This window comes from Panthera leo, chromosome A3 (assembly GCF_018350215.1).
Source record: "Panthera leo isolate Ple1 chromosome A3, P.leo_Ple1_pat1.1, whole genome shotgun sequence".
NCBI lineage: Eukaryota > Metazoa > Chordata > Mammalia > Carnivora > Felidae > Panthera > Panthera leo.
The window spans coordinates 85,877,518-85,896,590 of NC_056681.1; the positions used below are offsets into that span (position 1 = coordinate 85,877,518).

Consider the following 19,073-nt stretch of genomic DNA (forward strand, 5'->3'; position numbering starts at 1 on the left):
AGACAAAGAAACCTGCGAGTCACAAACTGGATACAGTGCCATGTAACTGACTTTTGGGAGCTGATGAATCCCATGTTTCCTAGAATTGTCTAGTCACTATTTCAGGATAGGAAATTAAATTCACTAGGAAGATACAACAATTCTAGATCATATACACCTCTCAGAATATATTACAGAAAAGTTATACAAATTACAGGAGAATTTAATAACCTTACTGTTCTAGTTAAAGATTTTAACACATATTTTTCAGTGACTTACAGATAAAGCAGATAAGGATATAAAAACATTCAACAAAATTAACCAGCTTATTTTATTTTTTTTATTTAAAAAAATTTTTTTTAATGTTTATTTATTTTTGAGACAGAGAGAGACAGAGCATGAGCAGGGAAGGGGCAGAGAGAGAGGGAGACACAGAATGTGAAGCAGGCTCCAGGCCCTGAGCTGTCAGCACAGAGCCCGACGCGGGGCTCGAACTCACGAACTGTGAGATCATAACCTAAGCTGAAGTTGGACGCTTAACCGACTGAGCCACCCAGGCGCCCCAACAAGCTTATTTTAGTGAACATATGTATAACACTTCAGAATACATATTATTCTAAAGTACTTATGGGACATTTGCAAATACTGATCATATGCTAAGACAGAAGTCAGATCTCAAAAAATTTCAAATGATTGGCATTATGAAACACACATTTTTCTAACTTCAATTTCATTAAGAGAACAAATATTCCCTTCCAAATAAAACAAGATAGCTGCATTTGTTTTGAAATTAGGCAGCATATTTTTAAATAACAAATGAACCAAAGAAGAATTCATGATGAAAGTGGAATGCATTTGAAACTGTGCAATAAGGAAAGCAGTACGTAGCAAAACCTGAGTAGTGGCTACAGCAAAGGATAAAAGAAATATTATTGTCTGAAATGTTCTATTCATCAAAGAAGAAAAGCTAAAAATTGAGTCAAAAATTCAACTTTAAAAATGAGGAAAAGCATAAAATATCCAAAATAAGTTAGGAAGAAAGAAGTATTATTGACAATATCAGAAGTTAATAAAATAGGAAAAAAATGTGCAATAGTAAGACTCAACAAACAAAGTCAAAACTTGGTTCTTTGGAAAGGCATAAAATTGACAAACTTTAGATAGAATTGACTATAAATAAAAATAAATAAGTGGAATCTAAACAAAAACAAAAACAGGAGCTCCTCGGTGACTTAGTTAAGTGTCCAACTCTTGATTTCGGCTCAGGTCAAGATCTCAGGGCTCGTGAGATCGGGCCCTGCATCCGGCTCTGTGCTGACAGCACTTAGGATTCTCTCACTGTCTCTCTCTGCCCCTCCCTCTCTTTCTCTCTCTTATAAATAAGTAAGTAAGTAAATAAATAAATAAATAAACATTTGAAAAAAGTTAAAAAAAAAAAAAAGCTTAAAAAACAAAACCAAAAACAAATGGATAAACAAACAAAAAGCAGAATTAGATCTAGAACTACAGAGAACAAACCGAAGGCTGCCAGAGGGGTCGGGGTAGGGAACTGGACAACACAGAAGGGGAGGGGGTGGCCCAGGCTTCCAGTTCCAGGATGAATAAGTCACAGGAATAAAAGGCACCGCGTCAGGAAGACAGTCAATGATACTGTAACAGCAACATAACAGGACAGAGGGTAGCTGCACTTGCGGTGAACAAAGCATAATGTACAAACTTGTCAAGCTGCTGAGTTACGCGTCTGAAACTAATGTAACATTGTGTGTCAAGTACACTCCAATTTTTTAAATTAATTAATTAAAAAAAAGAAACACTAAAAAAAAGGAGATAATTCGCAAGCAATGCTAAAAAGAAAAAAAGGATGCTGAGCCACAGATGCCATAGATTTAAAGATGTTCATAAAATGATATTGTGAACACCTTTATATCAATGAATTTGAAAGCTTAAGTTGAATTTCTTTTTTTTTTTAATTTCTTTTTGTTTTACTGTTTATATTTGGAAGAGAGACAGAGAGCGAGCAAGGGAGGGGCAGAGAGACAGAAACAGAATCTGAAGCGGGCTCCAGGCTCTGAGCTGTCAGCACAGAGCCCGACGTGGGGCTCGAACTCACAAACCACAAGATCATGACCCGAGCCGAAGTCAGGCTCCCAACTGACTGAGCCACCCAGGTGCTCCCAAATTTCCTAAGAAATAACCTACCAAAGATCACCCAAGAAGAAATATAGAGCCTGAATAATTCTACAACCAGTAACGGAAATGGTTCAGAAGTTTAAAAACTTTACACAAGAAAATTCCAGACCGAGGTGGTTTTTATACTGAGATTTAACAAACATCGAAAATACAGATTATTCTAATCTTACATAACTATTCAAATGTATAGGTTGGGGAGGAGGGAAGAGCGGAGTACTCTCCAATGCATTTCAGGAGAATATGAGTAACTCAATTCCAAAACCTGACAAGGATTGTATGGGAAAAGAAAAATACAAGGCAATCTCTGTTATGAATACAGATTACAGATGCAAAATGCCTTAACAAACGGATAGCAAATGAACTGAGCAAAGTGTTGAAAAGGTTGAATACAGCACGACTATGTTGGATTTTTCCTAGTAATGCAAATGGTCTGATACTAGGAAATTAATAACGTAATTTGCCACATTGAAAAATCAACAGACAACAATCTTATACCTCAATAGTAGCAAAAATAGTAATAAATAAACATAATAAAGTTAAATATTCATCATAATAAACAAGTATTCTCACAAGACTTAGAATTAAAAGAAACTAATCTAAGATTATCTGAAAATAAAAACTACTGTATCATGTAAAACAATGAAAACATTCCTCTTAAGACAAGAAATAAGACAAATGCCCGTCATCAAAACTTCTAGAAACATTGTACTGAAAGTTAGTAAAGAAAAAATAATTAAATATAAAGATTCGAAAGGAAGGAGGGAAAGAAAAAAAAAAACTATCCTTATGCCCAAATGACATAGTTTTCTGTGTAAAAATACAAACAAATCTGTAGATTATTTATGGGAATCAGAGCATTTAGAAAGGTCCCTGCATATAAAATTGGCTATCAAATATGAGCTGCATTTCTATATATCAACAAACATATAGAAACTTTATTTTGTTTGGGTTTCTTTTTTAAATGCTTACTAATTTATTTTGAGAGAGAGAGAGCACACACGCACATACACAAGAGGGGAGGGAAGAAAAAGAGGGAGAGAGAGAATCCCAAGCAGGTTCTGTGCTATCAGCAGGGAGTCTGACATGGAACTCAATACCACAAATTGTGAGGTCATGACCTGAGCCAAAATCAAGAGTCAGATGACCAACCTAATGAGCCACCAGGCACCCCCAGAAACTTTATTTTGAAATAGTGTTTATATACCAGGAAAATATACGACAAAATTTGGAAAAAAATTACTTAATTTAAGTAATGTTTCTTAAGCAGTTTCTACATGCATAGCACTATTGCACACACTTGAAATCCATCAGCAAATAGAAATGCAAAGATCCTTGCCTCGTGTAGCTAATATTTTAGTTAAAGGAGGCAGAGATAAACAATCAATACAATTAAAATATAAATGAACAAATACATAAATGAACGGTGGGAAATTTGGTAGGATAGTATACTGTCCTACTATAGGCATGTAATACTATCCTACCAAATAGAAAATGACAAATACTAAGGGGAAAATGCAGAGCAGGGTAAGGGAAATCAAGAGTGACAGGAGGGAAGAGGCAGTTTGCAATTATTAACAGGTATGTAGGATAGGCGTCATTGAAAGGTGACATTTGAACAAAGACTGAAAGAGATTAAGCAGTTAGCCATGCCAATATTTCTGGGAAAAAAAAGCATTATGGGCAAAGGAAATAGTGCTACATGCTAAGACGGAAGTGTATCTGGACAAATTAAAAGTACAGCGTGGAGGGCACCTGGGTGGTTCAATCAGTTAAGCATCTGACTTTGGCTCACTTCATGATCTCCCAGTTCATGAGTTTGAGTCCCATGTCAGGCTCTGTGCTAACAGCTCAGAGCCTGGAGCCTGCTTCGGATTCTGTGTCTCCCTTTCTCTCTGCCGCTCCTCTGCTCACACTCTGTCTCTTTCAAAAATAAAAAAATTAAAAATAAATAAATAAATAAATAAATAAATAAATAAATAAATAAAATAAAAGTACAGCATGGAAGTCAGTGTGGCTGAGGAAAATAAGTGAAACAGAGAGCAGAAGGAGATGAGAGCAAAGAGGCAATCGGGGACCAGATTGTGAGGAGTCCTGTAGGCCAGTGTTAGAACTTCAGGTATTATCCTGGGTAAAAGAGGAAGACACTGCAGGAATTTGAGCCAAGATAGGATATGATCTTACCAAGTAATATATTAAGCAAAATATGTGCTATACTGCTCTGGAAACTTTATTGAGAGACATTAATGTAGACTAAGTAAATGCAGAGAAACCATGGCTATGAATTAGAGGACGTGTTACTAAAAGAATGTGAGCTCTCCCTCAATCTATAGATTCAAAGCGATTCAAAACGAATTCCCAGCAGGGCAAGTGTGTGCATGTGTATGTGTGGACATAACAAGCTAAATTTATAATATGCATTCAAGATCAAGGGGCCAGTTGGAAGACAATTCTCCATGCCTCCTTGATGGTTCTATACATCTTATGAGTAGAAGCACTGACTCCTCTTTGTTCTCAACTTTTTTTTGCAAGGATGTTTGTATGACAAGCAGTCTTGGAAAATAGTGATAGTGTCTCTTTGGAGAGCAAAAAGTAGGCATGTTTACTGCCTATTATAAAATATTTGAGTTCTATAAGCTTACACCCTACTATGTAATATACCCCACCGTGTGTGCAAGCTTCCCTCTGGGAAGCTCATGGACATGCACTGCCCTGTGAAGCTCATGGACAAGGAACCCTGACACAGACATGCTCCGGTGCAAACTACTTGCTGTGCTGTGGCTAACAAAGTCCTTTGTGTCTTAGCCAGGGGACTCATGTCTTCTGTCGTCAACCACGAAACTGCAGCAGGCAACTTTACGGCTTTCAAGTAGGGTAAAATCTCAGACCCTTCTTGAAAGGGTCAAGAATAGCCAAATTACTGCCGTAGAACAACAAAATGGGTGAACTTGACCTACCATAATTATCATAAAGACATAGTAGTTCAGACAATGCAATGTGAGTACTGGGATATACAAATATATCAGTGGAATAAAATAGAAAGCCCGCAGATAGATCCACACATCTATAGGTGACTGAAATAGGATATAGACTGCCTTCCAAGTCTGTGGGGGAAAGATGGGCTTCTTCCATAAGTGATGTTAAAATAATTAGGTAGCCATATGGAATACAAAGAAATGGGAAAATACCACCACACACCCTGCCTTATACCATATATTTAAAAAACAATTTCATGTATGTTAAAAACCTAAATAAAGAAGGCAAAATAAAAAGCCTTAGAAGATAATATAGAACAATAACTTCAGGACTATTGACAGAGGGAAGGATTTGCTAAACTTTACAGAAAAAGCTCTAGCCATAAAGCAAAATATTAATAAATTTCTCTACATTAAAGATAAGAGTGTCCTTTTATCCATAGACACCAAAAATACAGCAGAAAGATAAGCCACAAACTAGTAGAGATAGATGCAACACATAAAGTGGATAAAAGTTCATTTAAAAAATTTCATAAAGAATTCCTACATATCAACAAGAAAAAGATGAATAAGAAGTAGAAAAGTAGATACAGGTATGTTTCTAGAAGAGGAACCCTGGATGGCGAATCTAGACAGGAAGAGATATTAACTTCATTATTAATAAGAAGAATGCATATTTAAATCATAGCGATAGATCATGTTATATGCAACCTATTGGCAGTTGAAAAAGTCTAGTATCGGGTGTTGGAGCGGGGTACAGAGTAACAGTACATGGCCAGGGCAGGCATGAATTGGCATAACAATTCAGCATTGTCCAATAACCTGAAGATATGAATTTCCTGCGATCCAACACTACCACTTTTAGGTATAGACCCCAAAGAAATTCTTGCCTATGGGCATCCAGAAACATGTACAAGAATGCTCATAGCAGCAGTGTTTGGAACAGCAAAAAAACTAGAAACAATCTGAATCTTTGCCAATAGAAGCATAGATAAATAAATTGTGATATGTTTACTTAGCAGAATACTAAACATCACAAAAAGAAAACCAAATTAATCACAGCCATACACAACAACATGCATGACTCTCTGGAAAACAATGTTGAGCCTGCCAAGCAAATCCTATTTACATAAAGTTCAAAAACATGCGAAACTAAACAACACATATATTCTATTTTAGAAATACCTTAATATGCGGTAAAACTATGACTCAAAGCAAGGGAATGATAACACAGAGCTCGCTATAATTGTGCACCCCTGAGGGGAATGGAAGTGTCCATGGAGGGGCAAATGGAAGGCTTCCAAGGTAACGGTAATGCCGTCCCTCTCCCTCAAATTAGATCGAGGGGAGGGGTGTTCGTGGGTATGTGCTGTGTCATTATTCTTTATACTCGGCCTACATTCCTAAATAGTCTTATGCACTAACTCAAGACTTAAGGACAAGTTTTAAAAGTTAAAAGCACAAGAAGTAAGATAATGTTACGAAGACAAACAAGGGGTACACCTTTGGGAAAAGAACTGCCCTTTCTTTCCAACATAAAGCAGAGACCTCTCGCCTCTTGCTCAGCTCTGAGGCTTGTGGTTCCGAACACGCAGCCTTTGAGTCACGTCCCTGGAAGAGTCAAGTAAGCGAAAATGTGTTCACTCAGCACCAGGATGCCAAGAGGTCCGCGGAGAGAGGCCACCGTCCCTGTGCTGTGCTAGTGCCAAGCCTGCCCTCTGCAAGGCTCGAAATCGCTGCTTGGAAGCTTGTCACACAGGTTCCCATTTGCAGTTTTGTCTGCCTTGTGGATAACCCAAGTGACTCATACCGAACTTTGGCTCGCCCTATACGCCTCGGCCCACTGGGGTCAGGAAGAGATGTAGGGAGCATGCAGGGCTGGCTTGCAGGGTCTTCAGAAGTTTTAGTGACTTCATAACCCCAAGAGGCACCAGAGAGGAGCAGACAATATCCTGTTACAAGCCCTTGCCCATTATTAGAATATCTTTCTGGACCTCCTCCCAACTGCACTTCTGATGTAACTGAACAGTTTAAACCAAACCTCCGGCGACTGATCCTTCTAGAACATCAACGAATAAATTTTAACCTAAAGTCAAATTTTCCAAGGAACTTTCATATCAAGAGACACATACATCCATTAACTTATTTTTACACTCACCAGATATCCAAAATAACCAATCAAGAATATCAGGAAGTACAACCAAATTAGAGCGAACGTATGCCAAACCTTACAGTTAAATCACTGCTACCCAGATGTTCAAATTAGGCTTTCATCATCCTCTTTCCTGGTGTTGCTTTGGTCCACAAGATTCAAATCAGACAATAAAAATCATGGCTCGGCCCCCTTAACTAAGAGCATTATCAATAGCACACCCCATTTCAACTCTATGCCATTTATCTATCTATCTATCTATCTATCTATCTAACAAGTATTATTGAGCACCTCCTATGTGATAGACTTTTCTAGGCATAGAGATAAACTATGGGGAGAAAGCAATTAAAGTGCCTGACTTCACAAAGTTTACATCCAGTGGTGAAGAGAAACGATAAATACATAAGTACACAATACGAATAATGATGAAAACTCTTAAGAAGGGAACAGAATAATATGAGGGAAGAAGAACCATCAATAGAAAGTTGAGATGGGGGAAGGTTGCTGTTTTGTACTAGACAGGCAGGTGTATAATAAAGAATTTGGCTGGCCCCTGTCCCAGTTTCCTGGGAGGTGTTTTTTAAGTGATTGAGCATCTTTGTTATTGGTAGTGGTCCTCTCAGGCCACACCTGATAATTTATCTTAATGATGTGACTCAGGACCAGAGCAAGTTATGCCAGAAAGATTAACTATGTGATTAGACAGTTGGGTCTATAAGTCACATGTTAACAGCCAGGAGGCTAGAGACTGAGTCACATGACCAGTGATTTAATTAATCATCCCTATATAATGAAACCCCAATAAAAACCAGGGACACCAAAACTCAGGTAATCTCCTCTGGTTGGCAATAGTCCACGTCAATGTCACGAGGGTGACAATTTTGACTATTGAGAAAAGCAAAGGTATTAACTCTACTGAGAAAGGACAAAGAAAGCTTCCCAAAACTTGCCTTATGCATCTCCCTTTGGCTATTTCTGCTTTGCATCCCATTGTTATAATAAAACTGTTATAGTAATAATGCTTTGCTGAGTTCAGTTGTTCTAGTGAATTATTGAATCTGTAGGGGCAGTGGGAACTGCTAAATCTGTAGCCAGCTGGTCAGAAGTGAAAAATGACCCAGAGACTCTGGAACTCAGAACTTATATCCAAAGTGAAGTCATTCTTATAGAGATAATAAAATGTACAAATTTAACCATGTTGCTTTCTTTATTACATCATTTATATTCCATCTCTTCCCCCTCCCCTGCCAATTGTATTGGCTAGAACATTAGGAGAAATATAAAATACAAAACTAATAGCAGATATACTCAACTTATACCTCCATTTTTTTCACCATTAAACAGCATGCTAACAATCAGTTTGTCAAAGATGCATTGTTTTGTCTCATTTATGTAATAATTGTTAGATTGCCTTAACTTGGAAAAAAAGAAATTAATAAGATAACTCTAAAAAGTTTATATTTGGAATGAACTATCTTAAGTGATATAGGAGAATAAAACCTTGGTCAAATAGGAAAATGTTTTTATGATTTCAGCATCGTTAAAAAGTCTATTTCACAAAGCAAGATAAAACATGTAACTTAATCAGAAATGGGTCACAGCTTCTAATGAATTGTTCTTACGTAATTTGACTGGCCTGTTATGGGGCAAATAATGGCTCCCTGATCATATCTCAAAGTACCATACTTAAACCCCTCTTCCAACATTAGCAAAATTCCAATCTTTTTATCTCTATGGGGTCTTTCCCCTTCTGTGTCTTGACTGTGCTGGGGGTGTACTCACATTAAAGAGTTTTATTGGTTACTCTTACTTCTGCATGGAACCAGAGCCCCAGACATGCCCCACTGAGCCTAGAAGACTTTTCTATGGCTACTAGAACTTACTGAATTACAACCACCACTGTGCCCAAACAGGAGGTCTGGTTTGATGTGAAAATCTGGATACTCAAAAGAGGTGTCTTTGTCTGCTCTCACTTGCCACCCACAATGGAGTCAGTGCTCAAAGCTGATTCTTCTGAAACTTGTAACTGTCCAATGTGAGGCTAAGGCTGAACCTCCAGCTCTGCCAAGGTTTGGCTCCTGGTGTAGATTCCTGCTGAAGCTGCAATATAGTTCATCCAGATGACTTCTACAACCAAGTATGTGTCATCTAAACATTGGGCTCTGCTCCAAACCAAAGAATTAGCTCTAGGGTTTCTTTATTAGTTCTTCGCTTCAGTTTTATAATTTATCAAATTGTGCTTTTCAAAATATTATTTGGTAATTCTTACTCCCCTTAAGTTTATTTTGTTGCTTTCCTAAATTGTTGAGTTGGCTACTGAATTTATTTTTGCCTTTCTTTTCTTGGTTAAAGAATACAAAAATTTACCATTATTAATTTCTTCCTATCTGTAATTTGACCTCCTTCCTTAATGTTTGATATATATTCTTGACATTATAGTTATTTATTTAAATAACCAATAATTGCATTTTTATTTCCTCATTGACAAAAAGACAGTATCTTGAATTCTCAGTTTTTTATATGTTATTTGTTCTTTAATTATTAATTTATAGTTTTATTTCATTGTGGTAAATGAATGTACCCTGTGAAATTTCTACTAACTGGAATTAAAAGAGTTTTTTTTTTAAGCCTAGGCTATTAACAACTTTTGAAAACATTCCAGGAATGTTTCTTTTTTTCTTTGTTTTTTATTTTATTTTAGAGACAGAAAGTACATGTGCAGGCACATGTGCAAGTAGGGTACAGGGGCAGAGGGAGAGGGAGAGAGAGAATCTTAAGCAGGCTCCACACTCAGCAGGGAGCCTGACATGGGGCTCAAACCCATAACACTGAGATCATAACCTGAGCCAAAATCAAGAGTCAGACGCTCAACTGACTGAGCCACCCAGGCTCAGGCACCCCCTTGAAAAAGAATGTGTGTCAGCTCCAAGATTCAGAGTAGAATGCAGAGTTATAGAAGGTGGATCCCTTGAACATGGTTTGACTCAGTGACTTGCTTCTAATAAACAGAGCATGGAAAAAGAAAAAGAGTAACTTTACAGACACCACCTTAATTAACTAAGTGATCGTGGTCGACATCACCAGTCATGTTGATATCATGCACCCTCTGATATGATGTGTCTTTCACCAGTCTGGTATTCCTCCCCCAAATCCATAACCCCAGGACAATCATAAGAAAACATCAGACAAACCCAAACTAATGGACGTTTTGCAAAGCATCTGGTCGCACTCTTCAAAGTTGTCAAGGTCTTTGTATTCGTTTTTCAGAGCTGCCACAACAAATGTGGCTTAAAATAGCACGTATTCAATCTTTTATAATTTTGGAAGCCCAAAGTCTGAAATCAAAGTGTCAGCAGGGTCACCTCCTTCCAAAGGCCGTAGGAAGAATCCCTCCTGGCTTCTTCCAGCATCTGGTGCTCCTGGTATTGCTTGGCTTGTGTCTGCATCACTCCAATCCCAGCCTCTGTCTTCAGGTGGCTTTCTTCCTTCTGTTTCTATGTCTCAAATGTTCCTTTCCTTTCTCCTATCAGGACAGCAGTCATTGGACTTCAGGTCCACCCTAAATCCCAAATGATCTTATCCTAAGATCCTTAACTTAATTACATCTGTAAAGACTCTTTTTCCAAATAAGATCATATTCACAGGCATCAAGCGTTAGAGAGTGGCCATATCTTTTTGGAAGACCCAATTCACTCTACTCCAAGGAGTAGGAGAAACTGTGACAGATTGCAGGAGACCAAGGAGATAGATGAGTCAACGCAATGTGGGATCCTGGATTGGATCCGGGGACAGAAAAGGGACATTAATGGAAAAACTGGTGAAAGCTAAATAAACTCTGTTGGTTAATTAATAATATTATGGCAATGTTAGTTTCTTAAATTATTTAATGTCATCTTTTTAATATTGCCTAAACATCAATTTCATGCTTCTGATCATCATGTTCTCTGAAAGATGTTCAGAAAGATGCTCTGAAAGATCATCATGATCTCTGAAAGATGTTCATTTATATCAGAGGAAGCTAAGTGAAGGGTATATAGGAACTCTCTGTACTATCATCACACTCCTCTAAAAATCTAAAAGTATTTGGAAATAAAAATTTTTAAGTGATAATATTAGACTATTTTATTAAAAGATAAAGACTCAGATTTTGTTTAAAAATCCAGGTAGTGGGGCGCCTGGGTGGCTCAGTAGGTTAAGCATCCGACTTCAGCTCAGGTCACAATCTCGCGGTCTGTGAGTCCGAGCCCCGCGTCAGGCTCTGGGCTGACAGCTCAGAGCCTGGAGCCTGTTTCAGATTCTGTGTCTCCCTCTCTCTCTGACCCTCCCCCATTCATGCTCTGTCTCTCTCTGTCTCAAAAATAAATAAAAACGTAAAAAAAAAATCCAGGTATTAGACAAGAAGAAACTAAAAGAAATACTGATACATGAAAAAAAATGGCAACAATATAAAAGTACATTTTAAATAATAAAGTTAGGGGGTTAATATTATTGTCAAAAAAGTACAATTTAGGGCAAAATCAGTAAATAAAATAACAGGAAGTCATTTATGATGCTAAAATATGCAATTCACATTGAAGACCTACGAATCGTAACATTTATTATACACCAAATTATGTAGATTCAAAGTATATAAAACAAACAAAAAACCCTGTTGGAAATGCTAATAGAAGTCAGCAAAACTACAAAAAGAGGGGAGACCTTATCATACCTATCATTTTTGACAGATCAAATACCCAAAAAGAAAATACGAAAAACTTTAATATTTAGGTGTTTTCACCTGGACATGGAATCACCATGAAATGCAGACTCATATAAATATCTGCAACCAATAGTGGGAATAATATGAGCATTGGTGACATGATTATCCTCAAGTGGCAAACATTTCCTGATAGAATTCTAAACTAAGAAAGTACTGTCTTCCTTCAATTTACACCCCTTCCTGCAAGTTACAGTGCCAACTAAGTGATTACAAAGTATCTTTATGTTTAAAACAAGTAAGTATCCAGACTCAGAAAACCATAAACAATCACATTGGACAAGTCTTCTCGGCATGTGCTATTAAGAACAACTGAATGGGGGCGCCTGGGTGACTCAGTTGGTTAAGTGTCTGACTTTGGCTCAGGTCATGATCTCTCAGTTTGTGAGTTTCAGCCCTGCATTGGGCTCTGTGCTGACAAGCTCAGAGCCTGGAGCCTGCTTCAGATTCTGTGTCTCCCTCTCTCTCTGCCCGTCCCTTTCTTGTGCTCTGTCTCTCTCTCTCAAAAACAAACATTAAAAAAAATGTTTTTAATGAAAATTTTAAAAAAAGAAAAAAATGAACTGAACAGAGTTCGCAGAGCATCCCTCCAAATGACTTTAGTATGAGTTTCCCCCAATTTAATTTTGACAAATAAAATTCCCCTACAATTTTCTTTTCTTCTTTTTTTTTTCCCCTTAACTTTCTTCATATGTGTTACCTGTGAGTAGTAAGGAGGGAGCTCCAAAACACAGCCTTAGCATGGTTGGGATATTTCAGTTGGGCACAAGGTTTTCTTTTTATGTCTTACTGCTTGAAGTTACCTGGGTCTTCTAATTAATAGGATTCTCTAGTTAGGGGATCATTGAAGCAATCGACATACTTGTTTTCTTATCATACTTTACCTGGTTGACCTGAGTGTGAAACTCCATCGCACTCTGTATGTCTTTTACTCTTGAGAACTCTGAAATAGCTGGCAGAACCATGCTTTGCCCCAAAGCACCTGCTCTCAGCTCCATCCTCCACCATTCTGAAAATGGCAGCTTTTGCATTGGGATAGAGATCTGGCCAGAGGCAGCCTTGGTTCTAGAAATGTCCACACTCCACCAAATGTTTTCTTTCCTAGGCTTTGGTGGTAGTGCTGAAGTTAGCTTGGGCACTGGGCTCTTCCCTGCCTGGAATGGCAGTTTTCATTACAACTCTGTGGTTGAAATGTCTTGCAAGCCATCTGAGTGAAATGGAAACTAGGTTTGTTACTGTAGTCAGATGTTCTTGGGCCAGCATGGACCCATTCCTGAATCATTTTTATATTAGAGATTTGACTACATCTAAATATGCTCCTCATTACACCTTCACTTCCAGCCTCCTGGATTTGGATATTTCCTTATGTCCCATAAGTGCACTGTTTAGGCAATGTTTTCTTTTCTTTGCTGGAATCATGAATTGGTGGGTACTTCTCTCAGTCTGATCCTTTATCATACTACAGGTAACAACATCCTTCCGTCTTTTCTACTGCTAAAACCAACACTAGAGTTTGGAGGAGGACTTGGGAAGGAGAGCCTTCATGGGGTTCCTGCAAGCATTTCTCGGATTAATGTCACAGCTAAGGAGACATTCAAGTATCAAATCCTCTAATGTAAATGTTATCATTTTCTTGAGGGGACTCTCAATGCTATGATTAGACTGAGGGGGTCTGGGTTCCTAATCCCTTCCAAGGACCCCAGTGGTCTGGAGGAGATTGATTGGCTTTCCCAATGTCCATAGAGATAGATAGATAAGGTTTAGAAGTAACTCCTCTGTCTCTGAAACTCAATTTTTTGGATTATTTGGTCAGTTCAAAGGGAATCTGGAAGAGACAGGAGCCAATATATAGGCTTTAAATGCCACCTTGGACCAAGAGCTGAAGAGGAACCTGAGCCAATGTCAGATCCCACCAAGGCCTTGCCAAGGGGCTTTGAGGATGGCAAATGGCCAACGGGCCCAGAACCTAGGACAACGTGTGGTGACTCTGGAGCTGAGAGATGGGAGGGACAATTGTTGGAGCTGCTGATGTCTCTGTCTACAGGTCTTACCTGGCTTCAGTGGACAGTGACCATATTAGCATTGGCCTGAACAGACTGAGGCCAGATAACAATAGAGGTAAGCCCCAAATGCATTTTAAAAAATGTTTTAATGTAAAATACGATAATTAAAAATCATCCTTCTGGGTTCTTGATATCCATTAATACGTTTTTTCCAGAAATATACAGATTCATTCACCCACTGGCAGTTTGATGAAGGTTTTATTTCTCCATCCACGGTGTCGTTTGCCCTTCATGGTGTTGGGTAGTTAAGGCAAGCATCATGATGCTTGAGTGGAAACTGAGCCCCCATGAGGTTAAAGGATCCATTCAGAACCAGGTAAAGGGATTTCTCTCACACACTTCATCACATAACATCATTCACTGAGAGAGCGAGCATGAGATGTGGAAAAGAGAACTTTAATCTGCATACATGTTAAAAGCCACGTCTTAGATGAAAGCCAGCTCCTCTGTTTATTCTCATTGTGTACAGTATCAATGTTAGAGCTATAAATTCCCAATCACACACACACAGAGTTATTCTTTATGAGACCAATGCCTTCCCAGGACGTTCTGAGTCTTTTAGTTAACCACACAAGGCAGTCAAATCAACAATGCTGTCTTTCATGCTTGAGCTCTGTAGACGGGCCCTCCCTCCTCAGCTGTTCATCTCTTCAGTGGAAATTCCTCAGGAAACAACAAAACTCAGTGCAGCATCCCCCCAAAACCACACACACCCCAAGATAAAAGTGCTCAGCAATCTTTAAGAACTTCCTAGGGAAGCAATACAGAGAGGAGCCTTCCCACTCAGATCTCCTCCAGCTTCCTGCTACATGCCCACCAGGGCTGGGTAGGAGCTTGGTCACACTACCTTAGCCCATTTCCCGGAGTATCAGTGTAGCAGACAGTATGGGCTGCTAGATTAAGCCTAGCTGGATTTAAAAACTGATCGGGGCCTCAGGGGGAAAAAAAGGAGCTAATAATGCCTACTCTATTACTCAACAATGACAAACAACCACAGAATCTGAGTAGCATTCAATAATAAGCATTTGTTTTCACCCATCTATGGTCAGCTAGCTGGGAATTGGCTGACCTGGGCTGGGCTGGGCTGAACATCTCTGCTTCGAGTTATGAGTCCAGCTGGCTCTCCAGTCTGTTCCACCTGTCTGCTCCAGCTGGAAGAGGCACCACCTCCCTGGGAGGAATTCTCATGGTAAGGACAAAAGCACCAGAGAGCATAGCCAACCATACTCTCAGAAACAATGCAAGCATATTTCAAACCCCTGTTTGCATGACATCTCCTATCTTTCCATGGGCCAAAGTAAGTCATATGCCCAAGCCAAAAGTCAAGGAAGTACAGGGACGTACAAGCCCTGTGCTTTTGTACAGGGAGATAATCCCCTTGTGCATTTCTCATGTGAGAAGCACTGAAAGGTTACATTGCAAAGAGCTTGGATCCAGGGCCCAGTGAAGAATTGGAGCTGAAAAAAATCAATCTGCCACACTATTTTTTAGGGCTGTTGAAAATGTCAAATGTAATAATGTATGCAAAGATGTTGTCGCATCCTGAGCATTTAATGGCCATTTGTTTCATTCCATTCCATACATACGCTGTTACTCTCTGACTGAAGTTTATTCAGGCTGCAGTAGATGCCTGAAATCTGGCCTCCATCAGTTCCTGACGTCACTATTTGGGCATGTTTTTCCTTGCCTCAAAAAGTAGAGCTTAATTCTCACTTTTCAGATCTAAGGTGACCTTAATGACTTCCCTTAACCAACAGAGAGAATCAGAAGTAATGCTCTGAGAATTCTGAAGGTCACATATAAGAAGACTTCCCACCTTTGCCTGAGTCCCTTGGAATGCTCACTCTTGAGCCACTTTCTCAGAGAACCCAGTCACCAAGAAGCCCATGCCACCTGTGGAGGACACATGTATACCTGAGCTCCCAGCTGGCAGCCGTCATCATTTGCTAGTCTTATGAAGGGGCCATTTGGACATCCAGCCCAGTTGATCCTTTCAATGGCTGCAGCCCAGCTGATACCTTGCTGTGACCACATAGGAGACCCCAAATTAGAGGTGCCCAGCTGAGCCCAAGTCAACCCACATTGCTGTGAGCAATGATAATCAATTTCCATTAAAGTCATTACATTTTGTAGCAGTAGGTGACCAGAATGCTGGCCAATGCTAATATCTCCACTGGCCACTGAAGTCAGGTAAGACCATGGTGGACAGAGAACCTGACACTTGATAATCTTCCCTTTCATCTCTGACGCACCACAGTTCACTCCTCGTTCTGGTCCTGCCTCCTTTTTACAGGACTGCCAACGTTTTAGCACTAGCTCAGCTCCTTCCCCAGCCATTTTACTTCAAAGATAGCGACAGTGTCCACAACGTGCGAAGTAAACACGATTTGTTTGGCAGAACTCAGGGACAAGTGGACACACACAGGTTCAGTCCTCCCAGGAGCTGAAAGGGGACGGCTGTTGAGAGTTCTGTAAGCATGTACATTTCCCCGTCACTCCTCCTACAGGAAGACTCAGCCTCAGATGGACTGAACTGACCCTTAAGGCTTTTGACTCATAGACAGTCTTTGCCTTTGACCCCAAACATACTTACTGCCATATTCAAGAGGCACTCTGAGAAGCTGATTCTCCAGAATTCTACATTGACCTTTCCTGTTTGATATGAGCTCTGAGAAACACAGGCTGACTTATGCGCAGCCATACTGGGCTCCACGGAGTGTGTGACAGCACCAACAAGGCCCTGGTGGATCTGGCTGCCTCTCAGACTCCATGAGGCCTCACCCGTCAGACTGGGGGCAGGGGCGGGGGTGTCCACAGGAACCCATTGACATTCTTGGAACCTGATGCAATTAGAACACTTACCTTCAAGGGGTTCTTCCCTGTTTGCTTGCTCTGTAGATCTGCTCTGCAGAGATGATTTTGCAGTAAAGAAAGCAGCAACCCCATGTTTGAATTCAAGGATGTTTGGCCCTGAGATAAGCCAAAAGAAGAAGCTTCTTCATCCACTTACCTAAACGCAATACAGTCATTTAAATGATTGAAAACATTTAGGTAGACTGTACAATGACGAGACAAAACCAATGTCCTGGCAGTAGAATAAAGAAATGTTAAAGTAAACACTCTGTTATGCCAAAGCACTGTGCTATAAATGGAATCCAGAAAGCAAGTTCCCAGGAACTCAAGTAGTGGATGAAAATTGCACAAAAAAAGATTATCAGGTTTAAACTTAATCTTTCAAAACGTCTTCTGTTCCTCATCTTCCCTCTTACAGATTTGTCTGCATCCTGCACACCGTCTCAAAGGGTCACACAGTGGAAAGAGCATAGATGAAAAAGCACAGGCCTGCATCCCAGCTCTATTGCCTATGGGCTGCATAGATGTTTAGAGAAAGTTATTTGACCTCTCTGAGCCTCAGGTTTTCACTCATGAAATGAGGATCGTAATGTCGAAGTCATAGTTGTTATGAGTGTGACATGAAATACAACATCAGTGACCTCCTAGTAGAATTCCTGACATATACCAGTTCATTTCCTTGGCCCATGCTAACCTCTCCTTCTGTGCTCTGAAGGTCACCTTCCTCTTCATGCCAGCACTGCCTCTCTCCCCATCTCTCTCCCTGGTACTCTTTTTTCTCCTCCTTCTTCTACCTCTCTCCCTTCCTCTCTCCCTCTCCCTTCCTCTTTCCCTCCCCCTCCCTCTCTCTCCCTCTTTCTCTCTCCTTTCCTCTCTTCCTCTTTTCCTCTCTCTCCTCCCTTCCCTCTTTTCCTCTCTCTTCCTCTCCCTCTCTCCCCCACCCTCCCTTTCCCTCCTTCCCTCTCTTCCTCTCTTCCTCACTCTCCTGCCTCCCTCTCTCCTTCCCTTCATTTTTCTCCCTCCTACCCTCTCCCTCCCTCTTTTTCCCTTCTTTCCTCCCCTTCCCTCTCTCTCCCTCCCTCTCCCTCTCTCTCTCCCTCTAACCCTCAGCTTATACATTCCCTTCCTTCCTTCTCCAGTCCTGAATAGCAACTAAAGCAATCTCCCAACTTAACAAAAAATCACGTAAATGAGCAAACACAAAATCTCCTTCAACCTTGCAGGAGTGTTTCTTTCCCCCTCCACCTCCGTTACCCCAGCCGTTACCCCTTTACAGCTACACAGTTAATCTGTGACTAACTACATCCACGGTCTCTCCTTCACTTTACTCTTTTTGTTTCCCAAACTATTTGATTTGTAAAACTTACTTTTGTGCTCTTATCTACATGAATATTTTTCCTACTTGCCATCATAACCTACATATATTCTAAATGTTTCATGTAATAATGCACCATGAACACTTCCTCATGTTTTAGTCTTCATGTGTTTTATTTTTAATAGCTGAGTAATATGCCATTTTGTTAATGATCCAAAACTTTTTATTTATTTTTATCATATTATTTTTTTTTATTTGAGAGAGGGAGAGAGAATCTCAAGCAGTCTCCACGATCAGTGAGAAGCCAAACATAGGGTTCCATCCCACTACCCTGGGATCATGACCTGAGCCAAAATCAAGAATTGGATGCTCAACCAACTGAGCCACCCAGGTGCCCCATGATCCAAAACGTTTTAACTTTTGAAATCATTCTCCTAATGTTAGGAATTACTTTATATTTTAATTATAATTGGGTGTGGTTTTGTGTGTGTTTACTTATTTATTTACATATATTTACATACATAAAAACAGTAACTTATAAATATTAAAGGCAACACTAAAAATCATGTATAGAGTCATATATACTATGTATACCTATGATATATATATAGATAGATTGTTTTTATGTTGCTTTTTAAGGTTGTATGTTTCCTTTAACATATACATATGATATATATGTGTGTATGTGTATAGATATGGTTTTTATTGCTTTAATGTTTATAAATTACTCTGTGCTCCATGTTTCAACTTTTCCATTTTTTAAGCCATATTTTATAAATATCTCTGTGTATTG

General features: G+C 39.5%; 1 protein-coding gene across 1 annotated transcript in view; it reads right to left on the reverse strand.

Moving 5' to 3' along the window:
* Positions 1-16,805, reverse strand: part of GKN2 (gastrokine 2) — a 47,172-nt gene extending 30,367 nt beyond the window's left edge. Inside the window, exon 1 of the mRNA XM_042932539.1 lies at positions 16,706-16,805. Within this exon, the coding sequence (XP_042788473.1) occupies positions 16,706-16,711 (6 nt within the window). The 5' untranslated portion in view covers positions 16,712-16,805. The remainder of the gene's footprint in view (positions 1-16,705) is intronic.
* Positions 16,806-19,073: the final 2,268 nt, after the last annotated feature.